The sequence below is a fragment of the Nanorana parkeri genome, unplaced genomic scaffold, assembly GCF_000935625.1.
Source record: "Nanorana parkeri isolate BGI_ZX_2015 unplaced genomic scaffold, ASM93562v1 scaffold141, whole genome shotgun sequence".
In the NCBI taxonomy this organism is placed as follows: domain Eukaryota; kingdom Metazoa; phylum Chordata; class Amphibia; order Anura; family Dicroglossidae; genus Nanorana; species Nanorana parkeri.
The window spans coordinates 772914-795937 of NW_017306409.1; the positions used below are offsets into that span (position 1 = coordinate 772914).

At 43.9% G+C, this 23024-nt stretch overlaps 1 protein-coding gene across 1 annotated transcript in view; it reads left to right on the forward strand.

The window, feature by feature from the left end:
• STXBP4 (syntaxin binding protein 4) overlaps nt 1-23024 on the forward strand; it is a 101655-nt gene that overhangs the window by 52062 nt on the left and 26569 nt on the right. Inside the window, exons 11-13 of the mRNA XM_018554067.1 lie at nt 1944-2120; nt 7405-7521; nt 18721-18770. Coding sequence (XP_018409569.1) covers nt 1944-2120; nt 7405-7521; nt 18721-18770 — 344 coding nt within the window. The remainder of the gene's footprint in view (nt 1-1943; nt 2121-7404; nt 7522-18720; nt 18771-23024) is intronic.

The following is a 23024-nucleotide window of genomic DNA, read 5'->3' on the forward strand; positions in this document are numbered from 1 at the left end:
GCGCAATGCAGAATACCACCAGCTATAATGTACTATTGCTGGGATTTGTTGTGCTCCTCTATAGCTGGTGATATTCTGCATTGCGCTGTATATTGTACTATTGCTGGGATTAGTAGTCCTCTATAGCTGGTGGCATTCTGCATTGATTGCTGTATAATTTTACACTTTCCATTTCACTATATTGCACACCACACTTTTTTTTTCTTTTTTACTTCCACCGCTCCAAGCTTGCTCCTTTCAATACAAACTAGTAGTCCATCACTGGAGCCATTTTTTAAAATGTATTTGATTGTTTATCCGATTAACCGATTAATCAAAATTAATAATCGGCTAACTAATCGATTTTGAAAATAATCGTTAGCTGCAGCTCTACTGTGATTTCTACTTACACCCCTTGCAGAGCCCACTTGAGATCCCACACAGCCCACCTGAGAGTGACCCTACAGAGCCCACCATAGACTCTCTATAATGGGCTCTGCAGGGTCTCAGGTGGGATGGTCACACTCCTTACCTGTCAGCCCCGATCCACTGTCCGCCGCCTCCTGCTCCACGGGCGCTAGTGTGCCCCACCTCCTCCTACGTTGCCGGGGCCCGCCTCCTCTGCTGCTCACCCCGGGCTCCACCTCCGATGCCAGGTCCAGCCTCCTCCTCCGCCACTGCTGGCTGTCACTGACTCGGCAGCGGTTGTGGAGAGGAACGCGCTGTGCACAGATCACTGTCAGTGATCTGAACAGTGGCGCGTTCCTCTTCACAGCCGCCAGTGACGGCCAGCAGCATTAGATGCCTGGGTGGCTCGCATGGCATCAGGGATGTCCTGGCCGGGCCCCAATGTGCCCTGGGCTCTATAGCGGCCGTCTGGGTCTCTATTGCGATTGTTACGCCACTGGGACCAGATAAGAAAGTTGAATGTTGGTCTAATGAAAACCAGAATGTTGTTCTAAAACCAAGTGCTGTAGAAGCCCTTCTAACCATTTATCAATTTACCTTCTTTACTTGCAGTCTGAGAGCAGTGTAAAGGTAGACTGGAATGGTTATGGGTCAATTTCAAAGTGTACCCATAGCCGAAGCATAAGGAAAGTGAATGTTCTTCTTTACTTCCTGTCACAGAAAGGAAGTTCCCTTTCCTTATGTCTCAGGAAGTGAGAAGAAATCTCTACAAAGTGAGAGGGTCTTTCCTCTAGCCATTTGTCACTAGATCAGATGCCCCCAGTGGAAGATTTACTCTCACCTCTTGTGCAAAATATTTTGTTTTTTTCACTTTTTGCCGCGGTAGAAAAGGTCACTCGAGCAAATAGGGAGAATAAACTTGTGCGAAAAAGAAAGTACACCCTCTTTGAATTCAATGGTTTTACGTATCGAGACATAATAGGAATCATCTCCTCCTTAGCAGGTCTTAGAATTAGGTAAATACAACTTCAGATGAACAACACCACATGATATATTGTGCACACCGTAACAATGTTCATACCCATGCGAATGGGCCCTTTTGTATCTTCCAAATCTTACGGAGTGTGGGATGCCTGTCTCCACCTTATACACTGTTGTTCTATCCTCGGTCCCTATGTCACTACAGGAATGGTGATGTAAGGGGCAGAGGATGGAACCACACTGTCACAAAGGCTTTTGATAGGAACTGGAAGTGGCAGTTTGAACACAAATTACGCATGGTCCACTGTTGTCACCATAAGGAAACCCACCTCAATAATGCCATGCAGCCATCGCTGGAGGATATATCGATAGGAAGTGCCTAAAAAAACTGCAGGAGATCAGCAGCATAGCGATGAAACAAATGTTTTGTTGTTTAAAAAGGGCAATTGTTTACAATAAAGAGTGCTTTAGGGTTCACATTTACTTTAACGTCTGGAGAAATAGATCCTTAAAATTTTGGGATAACTAAACTGGGGTGGGTACGCATAACTCTTCTTTATTATTGTCGTCCTTAGGAAGCTAAAGCCGCCGTTGAGGAAACCAGAGCGCTGCGTAGCAGAATCCACCTGGCTGAAGTGGCACAGAGACAGGCGCGAGGCGTGGAGATGGACTACGAAGAAGTCATCCGCCTCTTGGAAGCTGAAATAACGGAGTTGAAAGGCCAGCTCGGCGAACACTCCGGCCAAAGTAAAGTAAGCCGAACAGCCATCATCCGTTACCATGGCTTCCCCCCGAGCAGTCATGTGATTCCTTTCAGTAAAGTAGGTCAGCATTTGTCTTGTATTATTCAGTGCTCGCAGTGATGTGCAGCACTGAGGACACTGTGGGCGTAGAGACCCTTAATATTAGAAAAGCCGGTATTAGTTTGTCCGCGGCAGGGAGTAGCAGGGGTTAGCACAGTTAACTGGATTATACAGTGAAGTGCACCTGTCATCTTACAGCGATCTCAATGGAGGCTGATAGGAAAGGCGCTACCCTTTTTTTTTTCCATTTACAGTAAACGCATTTATGAATACCGAGTCTGCACATTTAACTGGCTCAACATTCAGTATTCTCTGGGAACAAGGCAAGAAGCTGTGCAATGGTTTAGGGCTTATGAATGAAAACATCAGCACTGCATTTCACTGTCTCACATTCCTTGGTATATTCTACTCACTTTGCCATGTTAGCTGTGATGGAACGAAATTAAAGTGGACCTTTACCCCCTTTCACTTAAAATGACCTCAGCGTGCCGCTCTGCATGCTGATATGAAATCAGCTTACATCCATTAGTTAACCCCTTAAGGACCAAGGCCTTTTTTTAAATTTTTTGCACCCATGCTATAATCCACATTTTAGGCCTGAAAATTACTTAAAAACCCCCAAACTTAATATATTTTCTGAAAGCCAAGACCCTATAGAATAAAATGGTGGCAGTTGCAAATGTTTATGTTGCATGACATTAGCGCAACTCATCAAACCCGAAAAAAATTTGTGAAAAGTGCACTTAAGTTCAATTTAGTGCCCCAAAACACTATATAAAACCATTTTTTTGTAAATTATAAAAGATGAGGTTACAGTGAGTAAATAGCTACCTAATATGCCCAGGTAAAATTTGTGTGCGTCTGTGAAACTGCGACATAGACAATGCTTTAAAAGCCCCTACAGTTCATCAGTTTAGAGATGCGCATAAATATTGGCGCTAGAATGATTGCTCTCACTCCAGTGTGCGATACCCAACATGTGTAGCACAATCGGCGTGTTCGTACGTAGGCGCACCTGATTCGTGTTTATGTGACGATGTGGGGCAGGGGACATTTAATGTATTTAATATTATTTTTGAACGTGGAGTTTTTTTTTTCTACTTTTAATTGCTATGACATAGGGGGGCTTACAAACAAACCCCCATGTGATAGCATATTGGCAGCGACAGGTACTCTTTAAGGTGATGCTGGGGGTCCAAAAGACCCCTAGTGTCACTTTTACACTCTAAATAAGCTATTGAAGTATAGATCACACTTTAATAGCTTATTGCTGGGCTTCAGGACAGCTATGGGACCGGAAGTGATGCAATACACGTTGCTCCCAGTCCCACAGTACGGGGAGGAAATCGGTGGACGGACGACACCTGGCAAGCCGGTCCTGGGGCCCGTAGGTGGGACAGCAAGGCGGGGGTGTCGGGTGGGGATTTGTGTACAGCATGGTTACTGGATCGTAGAAGCGATCTGGCAGCAGCTGAGCCACCAGAATCGCTTCTACTGTAAAGCCGGCCGCCGGCTCTACAGAACTGAACAGACTCTGTTTAACCCCTTCAGGATTATCCCGTTATGGGTCGTGAAGGAGTTAAACAGAATTTTTATTTTATTTACACTTGTTTTTCCACTTCCTGGTCCTCTTGGGCATTAGTGACATAATGTGCCCAAGCATTGCATCCTGGGAAGGTTACATCAGCTGAGCATTGCTTGGAAATCTCTTCTGTAATCCCACAGGATCTCAGGGGAAATGCATTTTCCTCCCCTGAGATGATGTGCATGGTCACATGTCCTAGTCACATCTGTCAGAGTCCCAGGAAGTAAAGGGAGGTGCCCTTAATCTGCTCTTAGTAAAAATGGCCGCTGTCAGAAAACTGGGGAGGAAAATAAAAAGATGGTATGCAAAGAATAAAAAGTCGGGAATTATTTATAATTTTATCTTTGTAGTTTGCTATAACTAAACATCTCTAAGGGTGTGTTTGTTGTCATTTCAAAGAAATGGGTAAAGTTCCTCTTTAGGCTTGTTACTCATAGTAAGCATAAAGAAAATTCCAGCTACAAAAAAAAAAATGAAAAGGCCACTTTTTTTTTTGTATGTGGCACTTTAGCAGGCCACCCTTTTTTTATTTCAGAGCAGGCAATAAGTACAAATATTTCCAAAATAAAGGAAAATACTCTTAGCCGGTTGTCACTGGACCAGGCGTCCCCATTGGAAGATTTCCTATCTATATCTGCCCTGGTGACCACTGTAAAGTTTTGAGTTTCCTCCACAGCAGATACACAGCAGAAAAAGAACCTTAACAGGGTTTTGACCCTTCTTTACTCCATTCAAAGCTAAAATTAAGTTTTGGCCTTAAATACATTTGAAAGCACAACTCTAGTTTGGCATCCCCCCTTCTCTCCATTTCCTGCCCCCTCCCCTCCTGAGGTCTTTGGTCCAGTCATGTGATGTCACAGGTCCGCTTTCTCTAGCAGTGGGCTGGTCCTGTCTTCCTGTAAACAAAGGGCAGCTTGATGACATACCCCCGGGGAGGTGGATGGTCCATCCCACCCTGGACTCCAACACCAGTCTTCTTCCAGGCCAAATGACCTTGAACTGTAGAGGACTGGAAGATGAGTCGGCTGGTGATGGCATTAGATTAGAGACAATGGTAATTATTATAGCCAGAGCTTAATTTTTTTTCTTTTTACGTACCGGGCAATTATTTTGTACATTTTTCTCTTCACACCATCTCCAGTGCGTTTCAGCACGGTTAGCTGCTGGAATGCACTGGATTGCATAGTGTCCAGCTCCCTGCGTTCTTGGGTTGGAGGGGGTTTGGTGGTGCATTCAAGTCAATGGTATCACAGCCACGCCCCCCGCCCGCAGTGCGATCGCACACACCAGAACGCATGGCACAGCAATTCCCACGTTCCGGTCCGGTGCGATTGCAAAAAATAGTGCTTGCTCTATTTTTTGTAATTGCACTGGACCGGATCGCAGGAATTGCTGTGCCATGCGTTCTAGTGTGGGTGATTGCACTGTAGGCGGGGAAAGCGGCCGTGGTTCCTGTGCCATTGACTTGAATGCACCGCCTTGACCCCCCCCACCCCAGAACACAGAGAGCTGGACAGTATGTGCTCCATCAGCTAACCGTGCTGGAACGCACTGGAGATGGTGTGAATGTAGCCTTAGGCTGGGATTGGGATTTAAATTATTGCTGTTTGCAGTTTCCCCAGTGGAAGTGAATAAAAAGAACATTTCCCTCTACAAGGCTCCCTAATTACACATGCATATATTGAACTAGAAGACATAACCCTTTAAGGTTTATGAAAACATTTATTAGGTGATATGGAAGAGTTATAAGTCAGGTGTGTTCTACCGTGCCTCTAAGTGTGTCCTTCGTTTTACACATGAAGTGCTAATATTAGATATATCTTATTGTAAAGTGTTTTCCATTGTGCGGAGTCTTCAGCAAGTATTCAAGGACAAGTGACGTGAAATTTTAAAATAAAAAAATTGCACCTACTTCTAAATAAATAGCTCACTTAGTATAGTTGCGAAAAAAATCTGTACAGTAGTGGTTGGGATTATGTGGATTATGTGATGTTCTTAAAAACTCTTAAAGGGCCTATTCATTTAGGGTTGGAAAAGGGTGCAGACAGAAAAGTGTAAATGACTCTCTCATCCAAGCCTACTTGTTTGGGCTGTGCAGGAGCGCCTGTACTGTATCCATAAACATATTGCCAGTCATAAAGCTTTTATGATCCAGTCACACTCCCGTGCCTACTTTACACACGTTTGCCATATGTGTTCTATGAGGTTTTGGTAGATCAAAGTGGGTAGTTTAGAGAGAACTAGTCATGGATGGGTATTTGCTACATTCTCCGGACCTGAATTGTTATAATTAGGGATGCACCGATACTAGTATCGGTGCCGATGTCGAGTATTTGGGCGAGTACTCCGATGCCTAACCCGATACTTCTGGTATCAGGAAGCCGGGCAGCAAGTCATTACACGCTGCCCGGCTTCCTGATTGGCCGGGAAGCCGGCTCCATGCTCCCTCGTCACTTGACTGGTGAGTCTTTACACGCCACCTGACTTCCTTAATGGTATCGGTGTCAGTATCGGTGCATCTCTAGTTATAATAGTTTATTTGTTAGGGAATTGGTTGACTTTTGATTATATTTTATTTTTTTCTTAATTTACTTGTATTCTCTTCCTGTCAGAGCACGAATGTCAATCCAGAGTCAGGTTGTAAAGCCCCCAATTGAGGCTGCCTTATCTCTTGCTTGAGCTCATTGTTGACCATAGCCATACTATGCAGGATGCTAGAAAAGTCGTCATGAGGTGAAGAGGGAGCATGAAGCTGGCTTCCCGGCCAATCGCAAAACGCCGGGCGTCTTTACACGCTACGAGGGAGCATGGAGCCGGCTTTCCGGCCAATCGGGAAGCCGGGCAACGTGCAATGACTCGCTGCCCGGCTTCCTGATACCGGACGTATCGGGCTAGGCATCGGCGCATTTGGGCGAGTACTCAAATGTATTGGTATTGATGCATCTCTAGTTTTATTATTACTAAAACAACTACTTAGAGATCCAGATTATTACAGACGTTTACTCGCAACTGATATGGGAAGAAAGACTTTACTAAATACCCAACAAAAAGTATAATGGGCTAGAGAAAGAAAAATAGAAAAAGGAAATAAAAATGACAAAACCAAAACACCGGCAAATTGTGGGTCCTCTAGTCATCTCTTTGCAGCATATTGGTTTTATCCTACACTACAAGTACGCTTGGCCGTACCCAGGGACATCTCTCATTGATGTGACGGTCTTTTTGTATCTGAATCAAAGGCTCAGGATCTGATCCGCAGCCTTTCTCTCGCACCTTGCCCGCCGTACAGATATGCCATGCGCCCGGCACAGAGGCTGATCCCTTCTTTGCAGGGAAAATAAATAATTGCTGAACGATCAGAGATTTTGCAACTCTCTACGTGCCATAGCAAGGACCTCACACACTTGAAAGGGCTCGTTATGCTTTGAAATGATCACTTTCATGGCTGGATATATAAAGCAGTGCCGAGGCCTGCCACATCACTTACTAATATCAGGCCATGTTAAGCCCTTATAAAGCAGCTGAAAACAGCAACGCTGGAACATTACAGTTCAAAAAAAGGCCTTTGAATGGGTCATGTATGTTGCTGTCTTCTCCTGTCTGATACATTTGCAGGCTGTGAATAATTATTTGTTTTTCCTTGTTCAGGACAACGTGCAGGATTTGAAGCGCAGGATCACTGTCCTTGACTGTCAGCTGCGCAAATCGGAGATGGCACGCAAAACCTTTGAAGTGTCCACAGAGAAATTGCTGCAGTTTGTAGAGGTCAGTTATGGTCTTTCAGAAGGCAAAAAGGAAAGCCTGTCCAGTGTAAATGTGGGATATTGCTTTAAATTCCTAGATAGCCATAGGAACTGCCATAGCTGACTTGTTTTTACAGCAAACCATGCTTTCCCGTGCTTCCCATTTAACAATGGTTTACAACCCCTATGCATAATAGGAGTTCTAATTCTGACTTCACTTGCTGCATGCTTGCTCCAGATCAATGACTTGTATGTATGTGTATGTATGTATGTATGTATGGGCATGGTCCTCCTAACCATCTTGTTTTGTATTGTGACTGTACCGTCTCCCTTCATTTTGTCAAGTGCTGTGCAAACTGTTGGCGATTATATAAATCCTGTATAACAATAATAATGAAATAAAGGAAGGCTGCAGATGACAGCCCTGTAGTTGCCACCATTAAAGTGACTCATGCTATTCCTGTCGCTTTTTCACCTAGCTGTACCTGTGCATAAAGACTGTTATAAACACTCTATTGCTCCCTCTGCCATGTCACAGCTCTCTAGCACTCTCTAGATAGCAGCTGTGAAAACTGGAAATTCGACTTTTGAAAGTAAGATTGATTTTTTTATTTTTTTTTACTTAGTCTAGATCAGGGATCACTAAATGGCTGACCGCGGGTTGGGCACGAACCGAGTAGTGGTTCTGTTCGAACTGCAAACGCACATGTGCTGGCCTCTGATGCGCTGAATGCACTGGCTTCTGTTATTCTGAAAGGCTGGCGCATCCACTGCCAGCCATCCAGCCATAAGCCAGCCCAGGTCACTCCAACTTTTGCAGCCATTGGTTACTAGAACTGCCAGCATCCTAACCACTAATGATATCATGCCCCTCCTCCTCTGCAGTTATTTATTGGTAGGACCACCGGCATCTTAACAACCAATGCTGTGACATGCATACCCCAGCATCACAGGAGGATGGACGAGTAGCTTCTTTTGTCCAGACCTGCAGCCTGATTTGCCTATGCCTGCTGAGGAATGATACAGGGTCACACTTATAGGGGCAAACAATGTAAGGGTGCATGCTCATTAGTTGTCCCCAGCAAAGTGACCCCTTACATCAGTTACTAAAGTAAGAGAGCACTCTGATGGGGACAGCTAATATAAGGGGGTGCTCTGATGCGGACAGCTAATATAAGGGGGTGCTCTGATGCGGACAGCTAATATAAGGGGGTGCTCTAATGTGGACAGTTAATATAAAGGGGTGCTCTGATGGGGGCAGCTAATGTAAGGGAAGGGGGTGCTCTAGTGGGGACAGCTAATATAAAGGGGTGCTCTGATGGGGACAGCTAATGTAAGGGGCGAGCTCTGATGGGGCAGCTAATGTAACGGGGAGCTCTGATGGGTACAAATAATGTAAGGGGGCGCTCTGATGGGGACAAGTAATATAAGGGGGCTCTCTCCAAAGTTAGGGAAGGTCCTGTCTTTCACAAATTTCCTCCTATTTCCTGTTGTATCTCTGGGACACAAAGTGATGGGAAATTTCCCCAATGGCACACAGACGGCAATCAAAAAAAGCCTGACGGGGATCTTAACCATTCCCTACTGCAGGGGTGGGCAACTTTTGTACTCCAACTGTTGTGTAACTACAAATCCCATAAGGCATTGCAAGACTAAAAGCCATAGGTATGACTCCAAGATGCAGAGGCATGCTGGGATTTGTATTTTCAGCACAGCTGAAATACTGAGGTTGCCTAACGCTGCTCCATTGCATTCAAAACTTAAAATGTTTGGACTTTGCGTACCCCTTAATGGTAATTTTGAGGGTTTCAGTCTGTTTTTTTTTTTATTATTATTATTCTTGAATAATTTCTATTGTAGAAGTGTATTGATCTTCAGAATCATTTTCCACCATGGCCCGGGTCATAGATCCTAATTGTTTTAGTATGAATGTAACCGCAATTTAGCTTATCAGCAAATTAAAGCCTAGTGGGAACATTGTTAGTGATTTTATTATTCTTGCATCCCGGTGAAAGCTGAAATCATTGGTTAAGGGTGTCAGATGGATAATTGTATATGCTTTTTCCAGAGCTGAGGAGGGTATTGGTTTTCATAATGAGAAAATAGACTGCGTTGGCTCCCTGCAGCTGGCATGTCACAGTTTCAAAATGAATAGCAAGAACAATGGGAGCCAATGGCAGGAAATTGTCTGAGCATCTTTATTTCAAGAGGCACCTTCATATACTTCCTGCAGGAGATGAACGGAAAGGTCAGAATAAAACACCCACAAGTGAAGATTATGGCCAGGAATCATAATGCAGCTTCCCCATGCAAAAGGAGATTCTCTTAAAGGGAATATATTTTTCATAACCGCTTACAAGATATAGGTCTGATTTTGTAAGCTGATCATGTAAATAATTGCAGTGTAACAAAAAAAACAAACATATTCTTAGTGGTATTATAACAAAGTGGAAGCAACTGGGAACAACAGCAACTCAGCCACGAAGTGGTAGGCCACGTAAAATGACAGAGCGGGGTCAGCTCATTCTAAAGTGCGCAGAAGTCGCCACGTGTCTGCAGAGTCAATAGCTACAGACCTCCAAACTTCGTGTGCCCCTCATATTGGCACAACGACAGTGTGTAGAGAGCTTCATGGAATGTGTTTCCATGGGCGAGCAGCTGCATCCAACCTTACATCACCAAGTGCAATGCAACGCGTTGGATGCCGTGGTGTAAAGCACGGCGCCACTGGACTCTAGAGAAGTGGGGACGTGTTCTCTGGAGTGACGAATCGCGCTTCTCTGTCTGGCAATCCGATGGACGTGTCTGGGTTTGGCGGTTGCCAGGAGAACAGTACTTACCTGACTGCATTGTGCCAAGTGTAAGGTTTGGTGCAGGGGGGATTATGATGTGGGGGGGTTGTTTTTCGGGGGTTGGGCTTGGCCCCTTAGTTCCAGTGAAGGGAACTCTTAAGGCATCAGCATACTAAGACATTTTGGACAATTGGAGGCTCCCAACTTTGTGGGAACAGTTTGGGGATGGCCCCTTCCTGTTCCAACTTGACTGCACCAGTGCACAAAGCAAGGTCCATAAAGACATAGATGAGTGAGTTTGGGGTGGAGGAACTTGACTGGCCTGCACAGAGTCCTGACCTCAACCCGATAGATCCCCTTTGGGATGAATGAGAGAGGAGACTGCGAGCCCTGCCTTCTCTTCCAACATCAGTACCTGACCTCACAAATGCGCTTCTGGAAGAATGGTCACACATTCCCATAGACACACTCCTAAACCTTGTGGACGCCTTCCCAGAAGAGTTGAAGCTGTTATAGCTGCAAAGGGCGGACCAACTCAATATTGAACCCTACAGACTAAGACTGGGATCCCAATAAATTTCATATGCGTGTAAAGGCCGGCATCCCAATACTTTTGGCAATATAGTGTATGTTGAAGTCTGTAACCAGCAGTAACAGATTTAGGTTTTTGAGGCCCCCTGTAACATAGTTTTATAAAACCTATTGATCCTACCAGTAGATCATTGCAAGTTATTATTATTATTATCATTAACAACATACTTGGACTTTAGGTAAGAGCCAAACAAATCAAAGTTTACCTTTAGCTGGCACTATTTTAGAAAAAGCTTTGAACCATATGATTAAAAGCTGGCCGATGCATGCAACCCCCTTCCCGGTCAGTGTTAAATGGCTTGTTCCCATTGCTCTGGCACTTTTGCTGGACAGCTTGGCCTGTTACAGGAAGTGAAAAAGTAATGGATTTACTGGAAGAGTCAATTGATAATAAAAATATATTGCAGGGGGAACTCAGAAAAACGAAAACATATTTGTACCATTGCCCATAGTTTCAGTTTCTGAACTGAATTTATTTGTGTTAATCATAGACATCCTTGTGGGGGATCCCCGATGAAGGCCAGGCACTCCTTGGACTCATTGTAACAAATGCCTACAATTGATAGCATAGAGCAGGGGTAGGCAAACTAGGCACTCCAGCTCTTGTGGTTCTCCAACTTTCATGAGGCATTGCAAGACTCTGACAGCTACAGGCATGACTCCTTGAGGCTAAGGGATAATTGGATTTGTAGTTTTCCCCACAGATGGCAGGCCGAGGTTGCCTACCCCTTGCACAGAGTTTACACACATAATTATAAGGTGATTTATACACTGCCTGTCACCATCTGGATTTAGCTGAGCAAATAGGTCAGCCTTCCAATGGGATAACAGGTCAGCAACGTTGTGTCCCCAAAAAATTAGGTCAGCTACCTCCCTGAATATACTGAATGACCAGGTTTTTCCATCACTGGATTTTTTCTTTCCTGATGGCACATTGGGTATATTCTAAGATGACAATGCCAGGATTCATCGGACTCAGATTGTGAAAGAATGGTTCAGGGAGCATGAGACATCATTTTCACACACGGATTGGCCCCCACAGAGTCCAGACCTTAACCCCATTGAGAATTTTCGGGATGTGCCAGAGAAGACTTTACACAGTAGTCCGACTCTTCCATCATCACTACAAGATCTTGGTAAAAACTGAATATAACTCTGGAGAGAAATAAATGTGACATTGTATAAGCTTATCGAAGCAATGCAACAGCGAATGCTTGCCACAATCAAAGCTCAAGGCAGTCCATCGAAATATCAGAGTGTGTGACTTTTTTTGGATAAGCAGCGTACATCTATACTGACCTGCTTCTACCAATGATCGTCAATTGAACGTCAATACAATACATATTTATAATGCTGCCACTGCTTATGAACAATTACCACTATGCATAATGCTAAATAGAATGGCCATGTTAGGGGCCAGCACAGCTGGGCAGCTTTCATATTAAGTCTTTGATGCCCACTTCCCTCTCTTAATGCCTCCATAATGTGCAAAAACACTGACGCCAGGCGCCCACCTGTAGTATTCAAGAGTGCTGAATTTCTAAAGTACAGTAAAAATAAAATAAACCATTTACTTTTCAGAACAAATTAATTAGCTTAAAAACACATTGTTGTATTTAGGTGGAAAATTCCCTTTAAGTACATAAATGTGCTCTTGTCCACTTTTTTTTTTGTCAACAAGAAATTGCCACAAAAACTTACAGATGATTCAAAGCCTTGCTCTTCACTTGTTCTCTTATAACTGGATGTATAAAAGAAAATAATTATTTTCCTCTTTCTGTCGAAGTGAAATTACAGTGGCCATTTATAAAATGTACATGTCTGCAATTTAAGTCGACTATTACCATTTGTGTTATTGCAAAGCAAGACTCTCAAAGGCTTTATGTCCCATCACTTTTTTTTGCCCTTATATGGCGGATTTAATGGCGAGCAAGTCTATTATGGTGTTTTCTCATCCAACGTGGTCGTTTAATTCTTGTTGCTGTTTAGTGTTTAAAGGAACAAAAAGTTTGAAAAAAAATACACAAAATATTTTACAAGTTTAGTTAAACTTAATGATGATTAAACATGCATCTTTAAAAATAAATAAATAATAATAATCCGGATCAAATAAATATAATTCAAATAAATATACATTGCCCAGCACTGAACATTAAGCACGTGCAGTCATATTCCAAGCAGCTCCAAATCTTTCAGATTGGGACTGGGGGGGGTTCCCGGCTCAAATCCCAGTCAGGGCACTCTCTGCAAGGAGTTTGCAGGTTCTCCCTGTGCTTAAGTGGGGTTCCTCTGGATACTCCAGTTTTCTCCCACACTCCAAAGACATTCTGGAAGGTAAATTGGCTCCGGTCTAAATTGGCCCTGTATGTATGTGATATAGGGACCTTGGATTGTAAGCTCCTTGAGGGCAGGGACTGATGATTTTTTTCCCCCAAGGCTGAATTACCATGCCTTGTTCTGCAGTAGATGTGGCCATGTTGGTAGAGGACCCCCCTCCCAAAAATGTTCTGCAACTGCACAGTAACCCCTCATTGACCTGAATGGGGCCATACTCTTAGCGTCTAGGAGTGGGGCATTCACCTAACCCCCGTCTGACAGCAACTGAGTAAGTTACTGCCAGTCACAAACTCTATGTGCTTTCTACAGCCTAGAAGTTGGGGTGCTTTTGTAGGCTCCAACAGCACCACTTGAAGTGGTCTTGGTGCATGAACCCTTAGGCCCCGTTCACATTGAGCGATTTATCGCACGGTAATTCCCGTGATATTGCGGCAAATTACCGCGCGATATCGCTCTCCAATGCTTCTCAATGGGGCAAAGGGTCCTGCTGTCGCGCGTCGTGCGTCGCTACAGCAGGACCCTTTTTGGAGCGGATTTAGCCGTGATTCAAGCTTGCTCAATGCAAGCATTTGCGTGATATCGTGCGACAAATCGCGCGATATCGCGCAAAATGCAAATCGCGCGACAAACGCGTGATTTGCGAACCGCTCAATGTGAACAGAGGCCGAAGATGACAGAGTTGCTGTAAGTGGCGGAATTTATCAAAACTGGAGCAGACCAAACATGGAACAGTTGCCCATGGCAACCAATCAGCTTCTCTCTTCAGTTTGCTCGGGTAAGATTTGAAAATAAGATAGATGCTGATTGGTTGCAGTGCAAATTTGCTCCAGATTTTGTCTGCTCCAGTTTTGATAAATTCCCCCCATTGCGTTTCAGGGAAACGAGTAGAGGAACAAGGCAATGTATAGCATTTACATGTTTTAGACATAAGTAATAAACGCAGCAGTAAGTCCGGATTTTATTCAAACTGATATGAACATATGGTAAAGCGACCCTCTGTAATGTGTAAACTTTAAATGTAACTTTCTTAAATGAGATAAACATCAGACAAAACGTGTGAATGTTTGCTGCTGGTTAATAAATGTCATCCGCACAGACATGAGCTCCAGGCTTAGGCTCTCCCGCTGTCATTTGTTACCACGCTGTATAGTCCGGGATATTTTCAGAATTTCGGTTTACTTTCCAGCAGCACTTCTGGCCCACTTCCTGCGAGTTCAATCACACACAAGGAGGCTACACAGACATAAGTGGTACTGTGGAGAGTGACATCTGTAAAGACAAGTAATCAGTCTTCTCCCACTTAATATTTATAGATGCAGATATGTGGGGACATCCTGTGTTCTGGACACAATGTTTTGCTATTTGAATTAACTGTATGCCAACCTTGGAATTCTTAAAAAGTGTTGTAGACACACATAAAAAAAACTGTCTAAAGTTAATGTGACATTTAGCGGCAGATTCATGTACCCGTCGGAAACCTATAGAGCAGTGATTCTCAACCTGTGTAACCTCAGGACCCACATTTGTCCTTGGTCATTAAGTCAGGACCCAAGTTGCACTGCAATGGAACGCAACAGCATTGCTGTACTGCGAGTTCCGATGAGGGCAATAGAACTGTGGGTGGGAGGTGCGTTTGGGGTGCCATTCAAATGAATGGCAATGCACTTCTCACCCTAGAACGTGTGGTAGGTGCGATTGCGTGGTACAGTGCGTTAATCGCACTGTACAGCATATTTTGAATAGCTGCTTGGCGTGAGAACTGACGGTGCTGCGCTAGGGGGAGGCTGAGGAGCGTCTAATCTAGAAAAGTGGAAGGCACATGCGGACCCACTGAACATGGGGTTCGGACCCACTTTTGGGTCACGACCCACCAGTTGAGAACCAAGGCTATGGAGGCATTGGTGGGTGGGTGGCATACTGGACACTAACCAAGTGTCCTTGGTCGTTAGGAAGCTAATGGCTGCATATCGTTTTAGTTGCTAGGACGCTGTTGGCTGTGTAGCCGACAGCATCCTAGCAACCAATTACAATGTTCATTTGATAGCTTCCTAGCAACTGACATTGCTGTAAATAAATGTCATCCGCACAGACATGAGCTCCAGGCTTAGGCTCTCCCGCTGTCATTTGTTACCACGCTGTATAGTCCGGGATATTTTCAGAATTTCGGTTTACTTTCCAGCAGCACTTCTGGCCCACTTCCTGCGAGTTCAATCACACACAAGGAGGCTACACAGACATAAGTGGTACTGTGGAGAGTGACATCTGTAAAGACAAGTAATCAGTCTTCTCCCACTTAATATTTATAGATGCAGATATGTGGGGACATCCTGTGTTCTGGACACAATGTTTTGCTATTTGAATTAACTGTATGCCAACCTTGGAATTCTTAAAAAGTGTTGTAGACACACATAAAAAAAACTGTCTAAAGTTAATGTGACATTTAGCGGCAGATTCATGTACCCGTCGGAAACCTATAGAGCAGTGATTCTCAACCTGTGTAACCTCAGGACCCACATTTGTCCTTGGTCATTAAGTCAGGACCCAAGTTGCACTGCAATGGAACGCAACGGCATTGCTGTACTGCGAGTTCCGATGAGGGCAATAGAACTGTGGGTGGGAGGTGCGTTTGGGGTGCCATTCAAATGAATGGCAATGCACTTCTCACCCTAGAACGTGTGGTAGGTGCGATTGCGTGGTACAGTGCGTTAATCGCACTGTACAGCATATTTTGAATAGCTGCTTGGCGTGAGAACTGACGGTGCTGCGCTAGGGGGAGGCTGAGGAGCGTCTAATCTAGAAAAGTGGAAGGCACATGCGGACCCACTGAACATGGGGTTCGGACCCACTTTTGGGTCACGACCCACCAGTTGAGAACCAAGGCTATGGAGGCATTGGTGGGTGGGTGGCATACTGGACACTAACCAAGTGTCCTTGGTCGTTAGGAAGCTAATGGCTGCATATCGTTTTAGTTGCTAGGACGCTGTTGGCTGTGTAGCCGACAGCATCCTAGCAACCAATTACAATGTTCATTTGATAGCTTCCTAGCAACTGACATTGCTGTGCTCCTGACAGTGTCCTAGCACCCAGTAACAAGTGGGGCACATTAACACGCCCTTCTCTTTACTATACCTTGGCCCCACTCTGAGCACTGGCTGTCTCTGTACACCAACTTAAAGTTGTTCTTCATTCCCAGATAGCAAGCAGTTGAGCTGCAAGTTTGAAAATGACTTGCTAAACTATTGCTAGACTTGCCAAGCTTCACAAGTTGCACAATTACAGCAAGTCAGCATTGCAAGTCTCCAGATCAACGTGCTTAGCAAAAGTGCTGTACACTTGCAGAGCTCTTGCTAAGACCTGCAGGAATCTTGCTGTAGACTTGCCAAACAAATTTGCTACAAATTCAAAAAGTGTCAACTAGAACTTGTGCTGCAAGTGTTCTGCAAGTCTACAACTTGCCAGGGAATGTGTGCAGCAAGTTAACAAGAATTACAATTTAACCTCCTACAAGTTTGTGGCAAGTTATCCTTGCTATGTGGGATTACCATTAGATTTCATTGCCATTAGATTAGATTTCTTATCTAGGAACTGGCAGGAATTCTTTTTTATTTTGTCGCAGCCATTGCAATGCATTGCGAATGTGGAGCAGATAACTATCTGAATATTTTGCATGTGTCAGATCTCTGAACAAAACTGTGGCAAGGCTTTCATGAATTAAGCGTAAGACTTTTTGAAGGGACCATACAGCCAGAAACATGTTGCAGTATATTCAGCCCAATACTACACTGCTTAACTGCATTACAATCTGCTGCTCAGCAAGTTAGATTTTAGGGTGTTAAGGCAGCAGGTATGTGTTTCCTCATGTCAGAACTGAGGACTGGTGGTAAGCTGATGACTGGTGTGGTAATATTCAAAAACCATCAGGAAAAGGGAAGAAATCACAGTGAATGAAGCAGAAGCATGGTGATCCTTGCACCACAGTTCCTCAGATACAGCTTTAGGTCAAAAGCCGAAAACAATACAAAAATAAACAGCCCATGATAAAAAATAATACAGCTTTTGTTGCAGTTCTTACCTTCAATCCGGTGCTGTGCCACTCAGTACTTTTTTTTCTCACCACTAGATGTCCTCATTCTGATTGCCATCATCATTCAACTTGCTTCCTTTGAGCCCAGACACACCTCTAGCCTGTGACTGAACAGTGAAAGGAGAAGCAGCACAGTGATGACGTCATCTATTTGTCAGCCTTCTCTTGCCTTAGCATGCTTCTTCTCAGTGCTTGACCTGACTGTGCTTGTGCTGCTTTCTCCTCTCACACTCTGAGTTCTGCTGTGCTTTAACTGCTAGAGGCTGATACCAAGCCAAATTCTGGTACTTGTACTGTTTGCATTTAATGATGTAATAATGAATACAGAGCTGCATTCATTTGTGTTTTTTATATCTGCTTAGAGTTCAGCTTTAACCTGATCACTGTTCTTTTTAAAGTGACACTAAACTGTGAACCTAAATCTTAAAAATACATTCAAGTACAATAACTATTAACAGAAATGTATCTTATTTGTGTATCACTCGGCTGTAGATCCTCAAATCATCTCTGAATTGGTGCTGACACTGACCTTCCTTCTAGAGGGGGGCTACTTTTGTTCCCCATGGTCCCTGTGTGTGTTGTAAAGTAGCCACCACTCCCAGCTCACTCCCGGGATGGAATACATTCTCAATACAAATTAGTAAAGTAAACATGAGATTGTAGTCCATCACGGGAGTGAGCTGGGAGCGGTGGCCACTCCACAACACACAGAGGGACCATGGGGAACAAAAGTAGCCCCCTCCAGAAGGAAGGACAGTGTCGGCACCAATTCAGAGATGATTTGACGATCTACAGCCGAGTGATACATTTTTGCTAATACTTAGGGTATGTTAAGGCATTTTTAGGCCTTGTTCACACCAAATGCAGAGCAGATCCGGTCAGGTTTCTGCACACGCATGCTAGTCTTTTAGATGCGTTTTTTACGCGTTTTTGGCAAAAAAAAAAAAAGTTTTAAGTTTAAAATGGGCTTTCAGTGCGTTCCAGGCATTTGCATGCGTTTTTGATGCGTTTGCAGATCCAGAGCAGGTAAAATGGAACAAAAAATACCATTGGAATACATTGGACGCAGTTTTGATCTGCTCTGCACCTGCTCTGCGCTTGGTGTGAACAAGGCCTAAAGGTTTGACTTCTGAGTTTAGTGTCACTTTAACCTTCCATTCCCTATTTAAGGTATTCTGTCAATAAGCATGTCGTAATGGTGGACAGGGTGGGCAAAGACACAACATTTCCCCTTTATTTCCTGCACTTGCTGCCTGCCCATCGTAAAGACAGAAGATTAAGGTTTTAGTTGGTTGTACTTTAAGGATTTTAACAGCTCTCACTTTTAAAACTTTATTCTTAATTAGAACATTCTAATTGGTCTCCAAGGTTATTTACACTTGTTTAATATTTATCTATTCTGTGATTACACATCCAGAATGTCCACGAGGTCCTCTCCGACGATCAAGGTTCTACATTAAATCTTTGGTAAGTATGTGACAAATGTTCTCATTTGTAGTATTTCAGTGTAGAATGTAGTGCATGTATTAAAATGAATGTTGCAGATGGATCAATAGAGCACATTTCAGTATTAGAAGATGATATTAGTTTCATTTAAAATGTCTCTCTTTCTTTTCATGGTAAAAAATAAACATGTCTTTAAACTTGAATTGCACAAGACAATAACTTTGGTAGGGGTTTAGACAGGTGAAGTGCTCCTATCTGCATGGGTTCAACTTCAGTTGCTCTGGCAGATTTCAAGAAATAGGCCTTAGGTCTTTTCCATATTTATTTTATACCTTTTTGCTCACACTAAATTTAATTGGCCTGAGTTTTATGGTTTAGTCCTTTCAAACACAACCCACATTTAAAGTCTATTTTCATATACAAAAAAAAACCTCCCCTTGCAGTGTGGCTACTCCTGTACTGCAAGGTTCAACTGCTCAGTTTTGTCCAGGGGATTCTTTAACCCAGTGGTTCTCAACCTGTATAACCTCAGGACCCACATTTGTCCTTGGTCATTAAGTTGCGACCCAAGTCGCACCACACTGGAATGCCCGGCAATGCAGTACCGCATGTTCTGGTGCAATCAAACTATTGGCAGGAGGTGTGTTTAGGGTGCCATTTAAATAAATTGCAACGCAGCACACCACCAGCAATTCCCCCACAAGAATGAACAGTAGGTGCAATTGCGTGGTAGCTGTAGCCATAAGGGCACACAAGGGAGCTGTAAGCAATGCATGTATGGATGGAGCTCCCTCACGGCCATACCCCCAGCCCACCCCACCCCAAGCTGACACTCAGCACCGGGCAGCATATTTTGAATGGCTGCTCGGCAGAAGAACTGACAGTGCTGCACTATGGGGGAGGCTGAGGAGCCTCTCTCCTAGTGCAGTGGAATGCATGTTGCGACCCAGTGAACATGGGGTCGCGACCCACCTTTGGGTCACGACCCACCAGTTGAGAACCACTGCTTTAACCCCTTCATGACTGAGGCCTTTTTCTAATTTTTTTGCACCCATGTTATATTCCACATTTTAGGCCTGAAACTGACTTAAAACCCCCACACATTATATATTTTCTGAATGCCAAGACCCTATACAATATAATGGTGGTAGTTGCAAATTTTTATGTTGCTCAATATTAGCGCAACTCCTTATTAAACCCCAAAATTTAGTGACAAATGTAAACCCAGTGTCACCTTTACATTAGAAATAAGCTATTGAAGTGCAGATCGCACTTCAATAGCTTATAGCTGGGCTGCAGGAGCCCAGGACTGACAGCCCAGGGACCGGAAGTGATGCAATAGTGATCCCATAGAACGGGGAGGGGATAGATGAACGGAAGTTCGTCGATCTCCTCCCCGTGGACACCAAGGAAGCCGGACCCGGGCCCGTAGGAGGGGCAACGGAGCCCGGGAAACAGTCACGAAGGGGTTAAAGCAGTGGTAATTACCTGATCCCTGCTCACCTCTCTTCCCCGTGCTCTGGTTGTGGACTGTCCTTCGGTAACTTCACATGTACCCTGCATTAGAGGTGATGACATCAGTGGATGTTAGGCCACTGGAACAAAGGGCGGAAGAGGCTGTGAGCGCCAGTCCTGGAGCAAAAAACGAGCAGTTAACCTTTGCAGTGCAGGGGTATTTTTTTGTGATGAGGGAGCATGGAGCCAGGTTCCTGGCCAATCAGGAAGCCGGGCAGCGTGTAATGACGCGCTGCCCGGCTTCCTGATACAGGAAGTATCGTGCTAGGCATCGGAGCATTTGGGCGAGTATGAGTACTCGCCCAAATACTCAGCATCGGTACCGATACTAGTATCGGTATTGGTGCATCCCTATTTTTTACAGATCTAGTAGCCATTATGTTCTTAGCTTTGAATATTTTATTCTATATAATATAATATAATAATAATCCTACTGAGTGATCACTGGTGGGGGATTATCATTTTCCCCAGCACTCTCTTCTCAGGCCGAGTTGCATTTAGTTGTCACTTGCTCATTGACAGATTTGAACGATCTTGAAAAATGATACTGTTTCTGTATATTGTGACCTGTCGGAAATGCATTCATACAAGCTTTGTAAAGTTACCGATAGGTCCACATGAATATGGGGTAGGTCACGGCTAATAGCAAGTCCTAAAACCTAGATAAATTTAGTAGATTAGTTGAAAACCTATTAACGCTAATGGCATATAAAGGCTACAAAGCGCCCTCTTAGGCCTTAACAGCTGAACCTGACGTACAGTTAAAAGGAAAGGGCTTTGCCTGAATCAACCATGTAAATTACAGTAATCAACAAAACGGAACCTATTCTCTTCTCTTTTGTAGCATTTAATGTAACTCTGGGAGTAACAGTAGCATGTGAGCGATGGCTTTACATACAGAGGCTGACATGGGTTCACTCTGGTCTGCTCCGTGCGCTGTCACAGGATTGCTTTTTAATAACCATATTATGCTGCATATATGGACCATAATCACACTGAACTTGCTTGATCCTCGACCTAGTTCTTTCTTTCTTGCACATTATCCCGATAAAGATCTCTTCCGGGGCTAGCTAACATCCACACGGATAATGTGGAAATGCAAGAGGTCTGTCTATATCTCGGGCTTTTTAAAACCGTACAAGCTGTAAGGTGATCTCTTGTTGTCCAAGAAGCTGTTTTTTTTTTAGAGCTGCTTTGCATTATTTTCAATTCTTTAAAGTACAGCCATACCTTTCAAAAAATTAGCTAAAGCTTGCGTAGGGCCGCCCCCCCCCCCCTTAGTTTCTTATAGCAAAAATCAGACCTCACATGCAGCATCGTTCCTATTTACCTGCAAAGAAAGGCTGTACTGTTGTAACACTTGAGAAAACCTTTTCATTGCCCATGCGGGGTAAAGCAACCGGTCCTCTTAAGAGCCCCTCTCCTTAGCAGCACATGTTCACCTTTCCTTCACTCCCCTACAGCTTTTATCTGCTACCAGGAGGGAAGAAAATACATTCTACCTCCTATATATGTAAAAAATAAATTAAGGTAACTGGACTTGCTGTATTTTCCTTGAAGACATTTCACTGGTCATCCAACCAGCTTTCTCAATTCAGAATGACGTGCACAAAAATTCTCTGGGAATACATATTGTGAATGTTGCTCCAATCAACATAATTTGTTAATCATAACCAGCATGGAGACCTCATGGAGATAAGGTGTTGATTGCATTGTATGTGACGGACAATAGATGTCTCACCCCCCTCACCTCTATTCAAGCTTGGCTTCTTCATTTTTACAACTTTCTCTGGGCAGGTTGATAATGCAAATGCAATCAACACCTTACCTCCATGAGGTCTCTGACCCCCCATGCTGGTTATGATTAACAGAATATGTTTATTGGAGCAACATTCACCATATTTCTTCCTAGATAATTTTTTTACAAGTCATTCTGAATTGATGTAGCATTTTTAGTTCTTCACCCTCTATGGATTCTCCATTGAATGGCTAGTGACAACAAAAGCTTGGCTGAAATTTTTTTGTCACAACCACACCGAAGCAGGAGGGAGCTACACGTTAATGTACATCTCCTTTTTTCAGTAGCATCTAAGAACATCAGTGTCCATCACACCAGTGTGCAAGAAGGCGAAATGTATTAAAAGTACAGTCCTTTTGACCTATACGGGTACAGGTTGTTTCCCTGCCTGTATTGCTTTAAGATATGTGCCTTAGCATTCAAGAGAACCTTTCCATTTACCAAATTGCAGCCTAAGTAGATTAAAGACCAGCTACTGATATGCAAATTTTGACTTTTAAACAAAAGTCAGCAATTGAGTCGGCATCTCAAATTCAAACCAATGTCTGCTGGTCTGTGCAGGAAGCAGTGATACATGATTGCCACAGGAAGGAGATTTTTTTGCTATCAGCTGTAGAACCTGGCTTCATCTTGTCAATGCTGTGGGTAAACTAAGACGGTGACACCAGGGGGTGTGGGCGGGGCAAACAACAGGGTCTCAGCTGAAGATGTAGCAACCTTGGATGCCAAAATGAAGTTCTGAGCTAGTGAATGACACTTGAGTTTGTCAGATGTAACTGTTCTACAGCCTGACCTTTTAGTGATTCTGTGGTGACTAGAAAGATATTAAAGTCAAACTCCCCCGCCTTCCCAATCTTGCTGTAGGGACATACCTTAAATTATGCCTCTTAATTCGATCATCTTCTTTACTGTCCTTTTCAGCTGTCGCTCCAGCACTGGTGCGGGTGTCCAATCCAGCTCTA